The sequence below is a fragment of the Hordeum vulgare genome, chromosome 7H, assembly GCF_904849725.1.
Source record: "Hordeum vulgare subsp. vulgare chromosome 7H, MorexV3_pseudomolecules_assembly, whole genome shotgun sequence".
Classification (NCBI taxonomy): Eukaryota; Viridiplantae; Streptophyta; class Magnoliopsida; order Poales; family Poaceae; genus Hordeum; species Hordeum vulgare.
This window is the reverse complement of record NC_058524.1, coordinates 335,280,680-335,296,192: the sequence shown is the minus strand read 5'-3', so window position 1 is coordinate 335,296,192 and position 15,513 is coordinate 335,280,680. Positions and strand designations below refer to the sequence as shown.

General features: G+C 43.9%; 2 protein-coding genes across 2 annotated transcripts; one reads left to right on the top strand and one right to left on the bottom strand.

Moving 5' to 3' along the window:
* Positions 1 to 5,285: 5,285 nt before the first annotated feature.
* LOC123410044 (bidirectional sugar transporter SWEET6a-like) lies at positions 5,286 to 8,891 on the bottom strand. Its single transcript, XM_045102925.1, has 2 exons — positions 6,892 to 8,891; positions 5,286 to 5,511 (listed from the first exon to the last, which is right to left on the bottom strand). Exons 1-2 carry the CDS (start codon positions 7,054 to 7,056, stop codon positions 5,347 to 5,349), a joined length of 330 nt encoding a protein of 109 aa, XP_044958860.1. The 5' UTR covers positions 7,057 to 8,891; the 3' UTR covers positions 5,286 to 5,346.
* A 715-nt stretch (positions 8,892 to 9,606) lies between these two features.
* LOC123410043 lies at positions 9,607 to 12,479 on the top strand. The gene has a single exon (XM_045102924.1). It carries the CDS (start codon positions 10,287 to 10,289, stop codon positions 11,076 to 11,078), a length of 792 nt encoding a protein of 263 aa, XP_044958859.1. The 5' UTR covers positions 9,607 to 10,286; the 3' UTR covers positions 11,079 to 12,479.
* The last annotated feature ends 3,034 nt before the right edge of the window (positions 12,480 to 15,513 follow it).

Below are 15,513 nucleotides of genomic sequence, written 5' to 3'. Positions count from 1 at the left end.
GAGTTTTGCAGGTCCTTGAGAGAACGTTATCCAGTCAGTTATGACTTGACCATGGTCTGAGGTGAAATTGGTCCTGGTCCATAAAACGAAAGGTGCTGGGCAAGCGCAGAGAAGTCGTCTGAAGGGGAGTTCCATAGGAATTTTCAACTTCGATCAACCTTGGTTTGGTCCCATGCCTAAAAAAGAAATAAGGTCCAAAACAAAATAGGGGTGATATAACCCACTGCTCGCCTAAGAATGTACTGACGTAATCCCTACTATGGCTTCCCGAAGGATCCAGCTGCTAAGAGGGTCCGAGCCATAACGGATTGATGTGACCGTAGCGGCGACTGGAATCGATCTGAATGAGGCAGTTATGGGACTTTTCTTATATAACAATATATATGGAGGAAGGATTCAAAAAAGGTGGGGGTCAAGGTGTATAATACGAGCTCCACTTTCAGGCAATGAGCTAGCTTAACCCTGATTGCTTAAGGTTTAATACAGTCATGTTGGATCTGCTACTAAGAAAGGAAGAGAAAGACTGATTGCGACAGCTCAACCGGATGAGACATCTCTTATTTACAGAACTGTGCCAACGTGTGCCTACATTGTTTGATTTACCAGTTCCGGGTATTGGATTTTGGAATAGAAAGAATGAAACTAGTACCAGCTTATCGCCAACCGTGCTTTCTACCAACTCCGCCAACCCCAGACGGGAATATTGATTGCGATTTAGCCGCACCTGAGCCCGCAACTGCTGCCTCTACTCCGCCTACTTCTTGTGCCGACTTCGCCAGCCTCGCGGGGTACCGATTTCCTCCTGCTTTGTGTGCGTGCCATTGACTCCTTTAATGGGTCGAAACCTACTTAGTTCTCATTTTTATTTCGTCTATACAAGAAAAGAAGGATTTGTGTTTAGCAAGACAGAGAATTGAATAAGTAAAAATAAAGTAGTGTGTACCCTTTACCGAAAAGCAAATATGACAGATAGGGTACGACATATTGCTTATTCCTGATTGATCTAGTTGACGACAGTTGCCTTGTTGGACCGATTGTGGATTGGAATAGAAGTTTCTTATATACAGATATTCGTGTTTACTGATTTCGCATACTGGGAATGGAACTTGATGTAACCCATTGGAAACTCTCTTTGAGACTCATTATCTGTTATATACGACAGGCTAATTAAGTCCTTAAATTTAAGAAAGGAGTCTTTCCTTACTTCCTTACACAAAACTGTTATGTTGTTATGCTGCTCGTGCAATCAAAACTTAGAATAGAAGAAAAAGAGTTCCCTCGGGACCCATCCTCTTCTCCTTCGCTTGTGTGACTATCATGAGAAGAATTCCATTCCAAGAAGTCAAATAACAAGAAAAAGAAACGAGGTCAAGATCCGTTGTTACCAGTACCGACGAAATGGAGAAAGTGTCCTCCGGGAACGCAATCTACTACATTAGTTGGTGTAGCCAAAGAAGAGGATGTCCCCTTTTTTGACCCATTGGTCTTCAGACCAGACCCATACCATAGCTACAAAAACTTTTGAGTCGGAGGAGACTGGCCAGATCGCCTTCTTGAGGCTCTCTGGGCTTACCGGACGTCAATCTGTATAGCCACTGGTCCCCTTCTCCTTAGTCGTTGGCATGGACGCCATTCTTCCCAGTGAACTCGACGATTCCTTCCCTGCGCGTTCTGCTCGACGATGATATGACTGATAATCAGAAGCGAGAGGCTCTCGAAACTTGACCTCCTCGATTCGATCGATGGGAGAAAAAAAAGGTTACGAGCGGCAGAGCACGCACAAGTCTATCAACGTCAACTCAGCCGCGCTTTGGACCGATCCTACGAATAAGAGGCATTAACAAAGCATTTATGAGACACCATACTTTCAATAGGCAAGGGCCAGCCCGAAGATCAACGGGATCTTTCTCCAAGCTAAGTTTCTACCCCCGAGGGAACCGGCCACGATGCGTGGGGGTATCGGTGCTGATAAACTCGTCTCCGCTCATCTTACCTGGAAATGGAAATAAATTCTGGTAGATTACCTACCTCATCTGAGATGAAGGAATTTCCTACTTAAGATTCATATGCCTATTTTGCTGTTGATGTGGAGGAATTGGTACTAGCCTACTCGATATGTTCCTTGCCTGGTTCGCTATAGGAAGTGCTTTCAGCAAATGAGGAGGGGAATATTCATAGGTATGAATCTTCCGTCAATGGTTAAGGTTGAAGTGAAGGCAAACCTTCTTTGAATTTTGATGCCTAATTATTTAGCTCTGGTATTGAGAAAGAAACCATTCATACGGCCAGGTCACAGGAATGCTTCTTCGGCTTACAATTCCGAGTCAACAACCGTAACTCGAGCACTTAGCCCTAGCTCTTGCTCTTTCCTTCCTTGCAACGGGCTGCCTGTGTGCCTACTAATATTTACTTACCTCAATGGTGCGCTAACTTTAGAACGAGGATTTGCCAAATTCGTGTTAGGGGGGGCTATGCAGCAATTCGACCACTGTTACTGTACTAGATATCTCAGGCTTATCCTAAAGAAATTATGGCTTCGCTTCTCTTCTTCCTGGTGATGGATATAGTCTCGATGGCTTTGCCCAAGTATGGCATAAAAGTAAAATAGGATATCCTTCAAAAGGGAATTTCATGTGTGAGCACCTTGCCTCTTTTAGGGAAGGCTATTTACCAAGTGAGTCTGCGCAGCATGCTACGAAACATAAGAATCATTTGGAATCCCATTTGCACCCGGATTCAGCTTCTTTCGAACTAGCAAATGCACTTTCAGAGCCAACAACGGATCGGCTTGGCCCATTCCCCATCTGGGGAAGAAAGAGTACCTAGATCTGCATCTACTAAGTATGCCCTGAAATTCATGTTATGATCCGGTCTTTCCCAAAGCTAGGGCTTCTTTTCCCATCCCTATCCTCCGCGTCAACCTGTACCGGACCCAGAGTCAAAACTAAAAAGAGAATGAAGTCTCGAAAACTCTTAATTAATAAATATTCGTGCGCCTACTTTGCTTATCCTTCTCTGCCCCATTATAGATAGTTGGGTAGAGCGAGGGATATCGGGGAAGGAAGAAAAACCTCCACTTGTTTTACGGATTCACATACTGGTTGGTATGTTCATCAAGTTCTCGATTACTACTTACGGTGCCCACTGACTCCCTTTAATGGTACGCAGTCCCTGCCAATTTCTCGAAAGAAAGTGCTATCCACTGAGGGGCAAGCGGAGGAAGTGCAGAAATCGCGTATCCGTCTTATCCTCGATGGAGTACAGTGGCTATAGAAAGAAAGGAAGAGTTCGATTGCTTGGAGAAGGTATTCTTCTTGGTCGACGGGACCTCCCCTCTTCTTACCCAGAAAAGGAAACGAGTCACTTCTTGCGGAATGATAGATCCGTTTGTCTTGCTCTACCTAAGCAGGATTGAGTACGATGATGCTCCCTACCTATGTGTACCTCATACTTTTCGGGCTAGAAATGCCATATAGTTAATGGAACTATCCATTTTGGTCGATCTTGATTAGTAGATTGCCAACTTCTTCTTCTTCTAATAGGAATCTTCCCTTTATTAGGTGGCTATAGCATAACGAAACAAGTAAAGTAGGTTATTCTTTACTAAGTTGGTTCCTCGGCTCGATTGGTAATGCAGAAATCACCTGGGCTTGCAAGCTATGTGATGTGACATACCTGGCTCAGCTCAATCCTACGACGAATACCTTCTGCGCCTACGACGAATACCTTCCTTTCCTTAGCGGAACAAACACTCCTATCTCCTGCTAAAGATGGATGCGCGCCGGCACACGGGCCAAAGAGGACTAAGGAGAAGGGATGCCATACTAATAGACTGGGCAAGCAAAGCAAGGCAAGCGTTGATGACTCTCGATTGAAAGGTTAAGAGAAGGATGCGCATGGCACGTGGAGCTAGCGACTTCGCGTATTACTTATTGATCGAAAGTAGGGCTTACAGCAACCAATGAATACATTCCGGGAAGGGCTGAGAGCTACCTACTCCTTACAGGGCTGCGTTTACCCATTCCTTGCCTAGAAGAAAAAGAATAACCATCTTCCCTCTTCTCCTCCCTTCACACTCGACTAGAGGGCGGGATTCTTTCATCCAATTGATGGCACTTTACTGAGACTGGAAAAACGGGTAAGAAACCCCGTAAAATCGATTCAACTTGACTGTCATAATTAAGAAAGTGAAGAGATAGGGGTCACGGATTCCATACGCCCGCTAGACCCATTCTTAAAGCAATGCGTAAGGCTTTCGGCTTTCACCGTAGGTTAGGTTCCTCATCTCTCTCAGATGTAGTAGTTCCAGTTGCTCTGGTTGTCTCAATTCATTCGATTGTGATAAGGCAAGAAAGCTAATAGTTGAACAGGTGGTGAAGTCACCAGTACGGTAATGATGCTCGGCATGTGGAAGTTCTCGTTTCTCAACGTGCCATTTGGTTCTAACGAATTGAACTACAAACGGGCTTTCCTTTATCCTCCTTGTACGCCAACCTACTGACAAAACAGGATTTCTAGCTGCCTCCTCCGGTGAAAACGAACCAGTATACATATTATTAGACCTAGGAAAATCAGAACTCGTCGAACAGAAGAACCGAGTACTATAGAATCTGAAACACACATATGCGAGCTATTAAACATACCATTCCTATTTCTAAATAACAACATATTACCGCATCGCTAAGAAAAGGGTTTGAAAGCTCTAAGTGGTACGATAAGCGGAATGAATCAAACGAAGTGCATCATGAGGGTTGGGGATTTAGCATACGCTCTACTATCAATTATAGGTTCACCTATGCCCCAAGAAAGAGGTGCAGAGGTGGAATTCAATAGATTTAAGCAACTTCAGTATGCGGGTAGCGATGCTTTTTGGAATCCAAGAGAACTTTGAATCGGAGGAACGACCAACACAGCTGGCATGGCTTTGTTGAATCAGGATTTGATGACAGGAACGTTGTTGAAATAACTTCTTTACCCCCCGTAAAATCCTTTATGCCTGATTTCAGTACTAACAATAAATGGCTAAAAACATCCTATTTTTTATGGTAAAATATGGAAAATCATATGGGAAACGAATAACGAATAGAAGTAGCCTAGCCTTTTCTTTCAGTCTCGGTCTCTAGATTCCCTTGTTCTTACTGTAGCTAGCACTTGTTATTGCAGTCAAGGAGCCAGGAAGCGGGCGGGCCTTCAATCACATTTTAGCTTGACGTTCTTCTCCTTCTTGGGGGTCGACTTGTAGTAGCAGGCGTACAGGACGAGGCCAAACAGCGCACCGAGGCCATTGGGGATCTGCAGTGCACGAACGAAGACAAGAGCCGGCACGGTTAGAGAGACACTCTCAAGTTATATAAGATTTGGTTGGAACCTGAAGATGGAGATATTACTGACCGTGACGTAGAGGTCGAATTTGATGAGAGCGTAGGACGTCCAGCAGACGCCGTTGAGGAAGCTCACCAGCGACAGGAAGAAGGGCATGTACTCGACGCTCTTGGTCTTGATCACTTTACCCTGCACGCAACACACAATACACATTAATTCCTCCCCGCAAAAATATATATTCATTAATTCCAAGCACAGGATGCAACAGCTCGAGCGTTCAAAAAATATATATATATATTACACAGACATAGGTAATTAACAAGATTGATTCTATGTTCTATGTAAAATGTAAATAAATTCCACAGGTAATATTGGTGAACTCTACACCTGGACCACATGACCCACGAGAAGAAACCGACATACAGGATCCCTTTTCCGTTTCAACGTGATCATCTCACAGAGTTGGCAAGGGAAGATCACAAAAAGCACAGACTGGTACAGGGACACATGTACTATCTCCATCCAAGAACACATGATTCGAAATCTGGCACACCTGAAACTTGCATCCCCTAGGTGAACACATATGTTTATGATGAAGCTGAACATGGCAGATTTCATTAGATGAAATATTCCTCCCGTTCCAGACCCGTCACTCAACAGCCAACGAGTTTGGCGAGAACAACAGAACAAGTTTGGTTGGCTAATCAATTGTACAACAGAACTGCCTGTATTGAATGCAACTGCAAGTAACCAAGGATACCGCATCGATAATCAGAGGACACGTAGGGGCTACGGTATCTTTTTAGGTAGAAACGAACAATAGGCCTTTTGACGGAACATAGAGCAACATGTTCTTGGGATGTGCCACACGAACACCATGACAGTTTAGCCCAAAAGGTAGCACGTTGGTTTTTACTGGTAAAAAGGGGGAAAGAAGAGATTTGACACGATGGTTAAAACAGGACCATTGATGCATCTTTTAGAGATGGATTTGGTTCCAAAATTGGCTTCCGCATCCATGCTTCCAGAACAAACAGCAACTAAGGTATGCTAATAGTGGTACATAATGAATGCCTCAACTATAACCTAATGAGTCACTTGCCCTGAGTAAGCTGCAAGATCCTTCACAGATCACTGTGTCTAGATCATGCAACAGATTTGAAAGATGATGGCAACCCATCATTAATCAGTAATCAGAAAAGAACCTGGAGACTGGAGAAGATGAATATGGCTAATCTGTTTTTAAATAGAAGTTCCAGAAGAATTAATATCGGCTTTTTTAATCTTAAACAGTAGAACCCCTGAATCACCAATCCATTCTGAACTGCAAAGGCAACGTGTCACTGACAGCTGGGTCCAAAAAATCCTTGACTGACCCAGCAGTAAGTGACCATGCACGACAACTTAACCTATGAAACCCTCATCCACACAACACCAACAACATCACCGCCGCCACCAACCGAAGGGGAACGCACGCCTATTCCCCAACAATATCACTAACATCTACCAATATAGATCTAAAAAGACATCTATGCACGTGGATCAAGAGCGGGATCGATGGGTACGTACCATGATGGTGAGCGGGGAGGCGTACATTGCCGAGCCGAATATGACGCAGAGGATGCCGTAGAACACCCAGAGCATGCAGTTGAGCAGCGTCGCTAGGTACGGGTCCGACTTGAACTCCTCCACGTCCTTGTTCTTGATGATTCGCCAGAACGTCGGCCTGCACATGTACAAGCAAAAAGCAAGCGCCCCCTCATCAGAATCAAACCCTAATTACCAACCACCTTCCATAGAGAGTAGACTAGACAAGCGGACGAGGGGGATGGCGGCGGCGGCTTACACAGGGGAGAGGAAGAGGCCGAAGGAGATGACATTGCCGACGACGTTGCGGGCCGCGTCCGGGGAAATCATCTTGCTTTGCTCGCCGCGAGCGGGTGGGGACTTGGGATTGGTTTGGATTGGACGGCGCACGCGGCGAAAGGGAGGGAGAGAGAGAGCCAAAGCAATTGAGATTTGGGAGTCGGTTGAGGTCGAGGGATTAGCTTATATAGATAGACGCGGCGGGGGCGCGGTGTTTATCCGGTCTCGTGTTAGATCCTATGATTTGGTTAGTTAGCCTACGAGAACAAGTCACAAGTTTTGAGTTTTACTATGCATCCAGTTCGTTGCTATCTCTATCTTTATCTACATGGATATTAACACGCACTATTCTTGAGAGTCAAGACACCGTTTTGCTTTAAAGAGCAAAAGAAATCCCAGATAATTACTAATGCACCGTTGAGTACACAGATTCTTTTCCTGTTCGTACTGGAGTATAGTAAGGAAAAACTGCTTGACCGAATCAAGGTCAAGATAACTAGTGTGATTCCTACACTGGGAGAATCGTGGATATGTAGGGAATAGAGAAATTCCACCCGCCTAAGTAAAGAACTGTTACAAATAAAGAGGAAACTAATAAGGATAAGTAAGAAACAAGAAAAAAGAAACCATATTTGATACCGGAATATTCGGTTTGATAACCTGCAACTAATTCCCCCTCTGGGTAATCTTTCACATTCGGCCAAAGAAGAAATTCTAAAAACTAGAAAGCCTATAGGCTGACGCCAAAGATTCCATAAAAAAAACCATATTTTGGCTGTGCTTCTACTATATCAACTGTACTTGAACTGTTAGATAATCATAGTCGATAATAACATCACAGCTCCCACCGCTATTGCAAAACCGTACATGAAACCTTAGCTTCATACGGCTCCTCTATGATCAGAAAAAAAAAGGACTGTTTCGGTATTATCCCCCTGGTTTATCAGTTGCAGGTGAATCCTGTGAAACATCTCTCTCGAGGCTAGTAACAACACTTGGAAATGAAAAATGAGCTTAGCGGCTGTACCGGGTCAGGACCATAAACACCACGAGCCGGTTAAGCAACAGAAGCTGTGGGCGAAAGCACACTCGTCATTCTCAGACCTGCGGTCGAGGTACGTGCGAACAAGTTCCCATTCTCTATGTTTCATGGCCTATCAATGAAAGTCGGTATCAGGCTGGCTCGCTTGGCGGGTCGTCTCCTTATATACCTAAATCCTCGTTTCACTCATCTGTAAAGGTCTACCCTTCGAAAGGTAGGTTGAGTTCCCCCGTATGTAGCCAGCCACACTCTACTCGCAGGTCAAATATTGGCGTAGACAACAGAGAATGTGCTAGGTAGGAAACCGAAGGAACTCTTACTATACGAGAATTTTCAATTCAATATGACAACCGATCAGAAGGGATTGGACGATCCCAATGCGTTGCCCTCCTTCGCAATACCGGAACTATCTGACCGAGCTCCATCAACACAGAAAGCGGAAGGGACAGCAGATACGGATAGACTGGATCCAGAAAGGGATTTCAGCCAGTCCTTGCCTATTGCTGGGCTGGTTGTTTTGTCACGGTCCGATTAGTAGAAGGTGAGTGAGTAAGACGAGGCCCCCGAAGCGTAATGTAGAGCTATACTGCTCTTGTTTTTCCTTCCGCCCTGCTTAGGAGAACTTTGTCTAGAACCCACTTTAGCTAGCTTTCGAGGATACCATTACAGATGAGTGAAGCGAGTATACCGTTTCCGGAGCTCCCGAGGTAGCGTGGTAGCGGAAGCCCTTTCTAGTTCAAGCAGTTCCAATTCCTATTCTGCTTCACCGCTTACACCACACTCTATTGGTTCGCCTTGTGGTGCCTTTCGATCAAGGTCTACTTTGGTTGATCCACTTTCTTCTACAGCGCGTTATCCGCATCGAAGTTAGCCAGGTTCCTACCGCTTCTTGATATTATGGATTTTGCAATCCCTGAACGCCAGTGCTTCTACAACCAACGGATACTATTTAACAGAAATAATAAGTAGAAATGGACAAACGAGTGTGGCTACACAGAGTGAGGAAAAAAACATGGTGGTACCAGCATTGCGTATCACTCACTATGCTTTATGTAATATGGCTTAAGCAATGGTAAAATGGGAGTCCTGAGCAAAGCACATCTGATCGATATGAATGAAAGATACATCCGTCTTTTCTTCTCCTTCGAAGGTTAGGTATCCGCTCGTTAGTTCAGCGCCGCATAAATACTGACTTTAAAAGGGGCGACTCCCGCCTGTGCTTAAGTTGTTTCAAGCTTGTAAAGACTCGCGATCGGAAGATTGACCTGGTTTTCTTTCAGCTGAAACTCTACCTAATGGTTCAGATTCCCCGGGTCCATGGGTCCATGGCCGCTTAGCTTAGACAGCCTTGTTAGAGACATGAATGCTGGGTTCGGTTTCCAATTGATTTGTATTCACCGGGACCTCCCCTTATTGGATTTTCTCCACTTTTCTAGTTGCTGTGGAAAGAATGTTGAGCAAATGAGTTTAAGGGGTGGTTTTCTGTTTACTTTGAATCAGCCTACGTCGTCTCTCTTCCAGAACCTCACAATCATCAGTGTCTGAAGTTTCATGATGAATATTGGTTTCACATTTTATTGCTTACGTGAGGAAATATCAATTTGGAACTCGAATTTGTATTTGAGTTATGATGAGGAGTGAGGTAGATTCGCATTGTTGAAGAAAGCGAAGAAAAAGGATGCTGCTATGGCTTGCTTGTGGCTCTTTCTTCTATTGGCTAGTCTCAGGCATGATAGTTTCAATTTCTTTTGGAAAGCAAGTGCGGCTCAGTCATAAGTGTTAGTAATAGCATGAAGTAAGTTGTCGGTAGCCGGCATTAGGTAAAAGGAAAAGCTTCTCAAAAGCATCCTGAAATATCATAGAATGGTGATCGAGATCACCTTCACGGGAATCATCCTTTGCAAATTGGGGGAAGGGAACCAATCAAGTCACCAAGAAGTTCCCGAAACTTGGTTTAGTATTAAGGTTCTTCTCTTCCAGCGTTTACTATTCAAGTTCTTCTCTTCCAGCCCCCTGGCCCCTCTCTGATAAGGAAAGTTTTCAAAACGAAAAGAAAATGACAAATCTGGTTCGATGGCTCTTCTCCACTACTCGCTTTACTACTTTCTATTTTTTCTTATGTATTAAGTTTCCCTTAATATATAATTTTATATTACTTTCGATTTGTATATTTTTATTCCTTTGGCGTTTTATATTAATAGTAATAGCCGTTTTCAATCTTTTTTGTTCGTGCTTCGTCGGCTCCTCCTTTCTGATCACTCTCCCGCCGGAGATTCAAGACCCCCAGGCTCTAGCTCATTTAGCAGGGCTAAACTTCTATCTGAGTCTTTACGAGCAGGATCCGGGATGGGTTACGTTCATTCAGAACGAGCTGTTTCACAATACCCCCCTGGAAGACATACCTGGGCGGCTTAAGCTCTTCCTAATGGAAGAAAAGCTCTCTTCTATGCGACAAGATGTCATTCAGGAATTTGTGGCGCTTTATCAAAGAGTAGGGCCTTATCTACCGATCGAGCCCTACTTGGTCGATGAAGCGCTTCGTTCCTATCTTTTCCATATTCACGCAACTGATTCTTTCACTGTTCTCCAAGCGTCTTATCAAGATCTGCGGGAGAATGAGGGAGGATCAGTTTTCTTTGAAAATGCTGTTTCCCACAACCGGGATTTCCTTGAGGCGGAAAGCTCCGCAAGGAGGTGCCTGGAAGTGGAACAGAGGATCCGGTGGGAAGAAATCCCCAAGAGCAAGGCAAGTCTCGAAAAGGCGGAGCACGAGCATGCTCTCGACTTGTCTAAGTCGGAGGATCTTAGAAGGGAATTAGAAAAAAAAAAGAGCGGGGTAGCTCAGTAATTCTGATTCTTTTCTCTTCCAGCGTTTACTATTCTCTTTCTTCTCTTCCAGCCCCCCGGCCCCTCTTTGATAAGGAAAGTTTTCATTTCTAAAAAACAGCAAATGACAAATCTGGTTCGATGGCTCTTCTCTACTAACCACAAGGATATTGGGACTCTCTATTTCATCTTCGGTGCCATTGCAGGAGTGATGGGCACATGCTTCTCCGTACTGATTCGTATGGAATTAGCCCGACCCGGCGATCAAATTCTTGGTGGGAATCATCAACTTTATAATGTTTTAATAACGGCTCACGCTTTTTTAATGATCTTTCTTATGGTTATGCCGGCGATGATAGGTGGATTTGGTAATTGGTTTGTTCCGATTCTGATAGGTGCACCTGACATGGCATTTCCATGATTAAATAATATATCATTCTGGTTGTTGCCACCAAGTCTCTTGCTCCTATTAAGCTCAGCCTTAGTAGAAGTGGGCAGCGGCACTGGGTGGACAGTCTATCCGCCCTTAAGTGGTATTACCAGCCATTCTGGAGGAGCAGTTGATTTAGCAATTTTTAGTCTTCATCTATCAGGTATTTCATCAATTTTAGGTTCTATCAATTTTATAACAACTATCTTCAACATGCGTGGACCTGGAATGACTATGCATAGATTACCACTTTTTGTGTGGTCCGTTCTAGTGACAGCATTCCTACTTTTATTATCACTTCCGGTACTGGCGGGGGCAATTACAATGTTATTAACCGATCGAAACTTTAATACAACCTTTTTTGATCCTGCAGGAGGGGGAGACCCAATATTATACCAGCATCTCTTTTGGTTCTTCGGTCATCCAGAGGTGTATATTCTCATTCTGCCTGGATTTGGTATTATTAGTCATATCGTATCGACCTTTTCAAGAAAACCGGTCTTCGGGTATCTAGGCATGGTTTATGCCATGATAAGTATAGGTGTTCTTGGATTTCTAGTTTGGGCTCATCATATGTTTACTGTGGGCTTAGACGTTGATACGCGTGCCTACTTCACCGCAGCTACCATGATCATAGCTGTGCCCACAGGAATCAAAATCTTTAGTTGGATCGCTACCATGTGGGGAGGTTCGATACAATACAAAACACCCATGTTATTTGCTGTAGGGTTCATCTTTTTGTTCACCATAGGAGGGCTCACTGGAATAGTTCTAGCAAACTCTGGGCTAGACATTGCTCTACATGATACTTATTATGTTTTTGCACATTTCCATTATGTACTTTCTATGGGAGCCGTTTTTGCTTTATTTGCTGGATTTTACTATTGGGTGGGTAAAATCTTTGGTCGGACATATCCTGAAACTTTAGGCCAAATCCATTTTTGGATCACTTTTTTCGGGGTTAATCTGACCTTCTTTCCCATGCATTTCTTAGGGCTTTCGGGTATGCCGCGTCGTATTCCAGATTATCCAGATGCTTACGCCGGATGGAATGCTCTGAGCAGTTTCGGTTCTTATATATCCGTAGTTGGGATTCGTCGTTTCTTCGTAGTTGTCGCAATCACTTCAAGCAGTGGAAAGAACAAAAAATGTGCGGAAAGTCCTTGGGCTGTTGAACAGAATCCAACCACACTAGAATGGTTGGTACAAAGCCCTCCCGCCTTTCATACTTTTGGAGAACTTCCTGCGGTAAAAGAGACAAAAAACCTCTCCTAACTATGAAGGAAGTTTCATAGAGATAGGTGTGGGGACGGGGACAACAATTGCTTTAGCTGTTTTTTCAACTAAAGCGGGGCTTCTTTCTAAGCCTAATCCCTTCACTTTGGAAACATAAGCAGTTTTTGTGTAGTGATCTCTGTTCATGGAGATCACGAGGCCACTGATACCCTGTGTGGATAGGTGGGATAGAAGAGTGGGAAAGCGGGCTTCTATCACATAGTTTATCTTTCAGGGTACATAGGACGGCCCTCTCGTCATTACCTTTTGTGCTTACCCATAGCTAGCTGTGCCTGAAGTCATGGATGATGCTATTCCCACTGAGAGATGTGCTGCAAAATGGAAGCTGTGTTAGTCCTCGGCTAAAATCATCTTCCTTTATTAAAGACCATATATATCCATATGTAGATAGAAGAGGGGATATAGTCGTTCAAAGCTAAGGTGAGTCTGTTCCAGCTAATTCCTCAGATTCCACTTTCCTGTCTGTCCATGTAAAAAGGAGTCCAGCCCACAAGGAGAGGGAATCCACAAAAATATCTGTTTTAGATGCTTTCTACTATGTTTCAAGTGATCAAAGAATAGTATAGTATCTTTAGACAGAACTGAAATAGCAGATGCAGATTCGAATGTTAAGGTTATTAAAGCTTAAAAGAAAAAGCAGTCATAGGTTAGGTGACTAAGAAAAGAATGTGGAAAGGGTCACGGATAGGATTGGTATATTAGTTTCAGCTATAACAGAGATTTCTCAGCATGTTTCTATCTGGTTGGTATCCGCTGGTACCATTCATTGTGAGTGCTTTTAGGGGTTGCTCAACTCTCGGCTATTTTCACCATCTAGATGATTGCATCTTCCCGTTCTCACAATTTCTCAAAGGTTATTGTATTGATACTATGGAATTTTTAGTGAAAAAACAATAGGGTTCAATTCGATTCATTTTGGAAACTCTAGCGGGGCCATCCCCAATTCCTCTCAGCTGTCATAATTGAATAATAGGGATCGTATAGCTTTCCAATCCAGCAACATACATCTATCACCTAGGCATAACTGCCAACATCAGTATGCAGAAAGAATCTGTTTAGAACGGTTTAGAGTCGGAAGCAAGGCAAGTCACAGGCCAGCTTTCCTGCTTAAAGCAAACTGTCTGGAAAAGGAAACATTTGTGGCACCTAAATTGGTGAAAGCAAACAGATTGGGGAAACATGGCAAGCTAATAGGAAGGAAGCCGATCAATCGAGTACGAACCTACACCGTGGCCGTTGTTCGAAAGTCAACCGTACCGTTGTTGGAAAGAATCGAAGCCGAGGACTCTACTACCCGGAACTCAATACGATTCAACCAAAGCCTTTGCTTTGCAAAAGATACCCGTTCAGCTGTTCCTTTACCGGCAACAACTATGGAATAACAACCTTCGCTTTGCTTTCGATAGTCTCTCGGCATTAGCAAATCTCAAAATAGAGTAGATCCCGGGGCGTACCTAATGGTTTCATTGATTTGAATGGATTGATCCGTTGTACCGTTGTAGGAATCCTCATCCGATGTACGAATCCCGTGGAGGAAGTGGGGAAACAAATCCAATTATTTGATTTTGATAGGAGCAGTGCCGGTATTGAGGGTTTCTCTATCTCTTCACTCATGAAGTTAATACAAGTGAGGATTGATTTCAGTTATTCATATAAGAAATAAGAGGAAGACTGTCTTCTCGGGGAAGACAGGCTTTCCCGCTCTCGGCACATCTGCGCTAGGGATTCTTCTCTACCTTCTTGCGTTGAGATGCCATCAACTCTTTCCTGGGGAATCAGGTCAATACGTTGGCTATGGAAAAGCAAGCTATAGCAGATCGTTGAGTATAGATAAAAAGGAATGGAGTTTCATTAGCTCTCTGCACACATCCAGTATAATACCTTTGCGAGCCCCTACGGAAAGGGGTGCCGTGTTCTCTTTACAATGGGGGTGATCCAGGTTTCCAAAAGACAAGGTTGGTTGTATCTTTTTCTATTGGCAATCCCCAATCCGTTGCTTGTTCGTTACGAACAAAAGAAGCCGATACCAGAAGAGGTGTTTATCCAGCGGAGGTTCGTATCTCTTCCATGTGAGACCAGCGACCTCAGATCATCCCGGACTTATGTGCTGGAATAGCTTCGTTATGAGTTGAAGCAGCCTCAGCTACTATTCCTACTAAGGAGGAGTCGCCTTTTTCAATTCCCTCCCTTTTGCAATCCCATGTTGATGTAACGACTGTAGAGTATTGGCAAGGCTGTAACATTACATGCAGGTCCTAGCCTACGTTCGTTGGTGGTTGACTACCGGGAAAGGGCAGAATAGCAACAGTGAGGAAGCATACCACCCAAAGCAAGACGTGAAAACCTTCTTAGTATCCAAAAGCCCCTTTTAGTCTGTCTGGCCTTAGGCGAAATGATACATAATCGCATCTTCTCCGCTGGATCGAATGAAAGTAAATGGTGGTTGGATCCCACTAAGGAATTGGCACGCCCGTGGAGCTTACAAACAAGCAAGCCAGTAAAAAGTTAAGGAATTCACAATATCGAAAAAGAGTTGGTTGGCTTCAGGAGTCACTCAATTGGATTCGATCGGGGACTGGAATGAAACTTCTCAGAAACGATAGCAGATTTGGTACCATAGCTGAGGCGAATGCTCGTTGACATGATCCAAAATTGAATGAACGTTGCAAGATAGATTTATTTAGAACAGTAGGCTTAGACTGGTGCTCTCTGGATCACCCCTATGATGAAA

Coding starts and splice junctions, on each gene's coding strand:
- LOC123410043 (XM_045102924.1), top strand. CDS start 10,287: ATGACAAATCTGGTTCGATGGCTCTTCTCCACTACTCGCTTTACTACT.
- LOC123410044 (XM_045102925.1), bottom strand. CDS start 7,056: ATGTGCAGGCCGACGTTCTGGCGAATCATCAAGAACAAGGACGTGGAG. Junction 5,512..6,891: donor CCTCCCCGCTCACCATCATG/GTACGTACCCAT, acceptor TGTTGCGTGCAG/GGTAAAGTGATCAAGACCAA.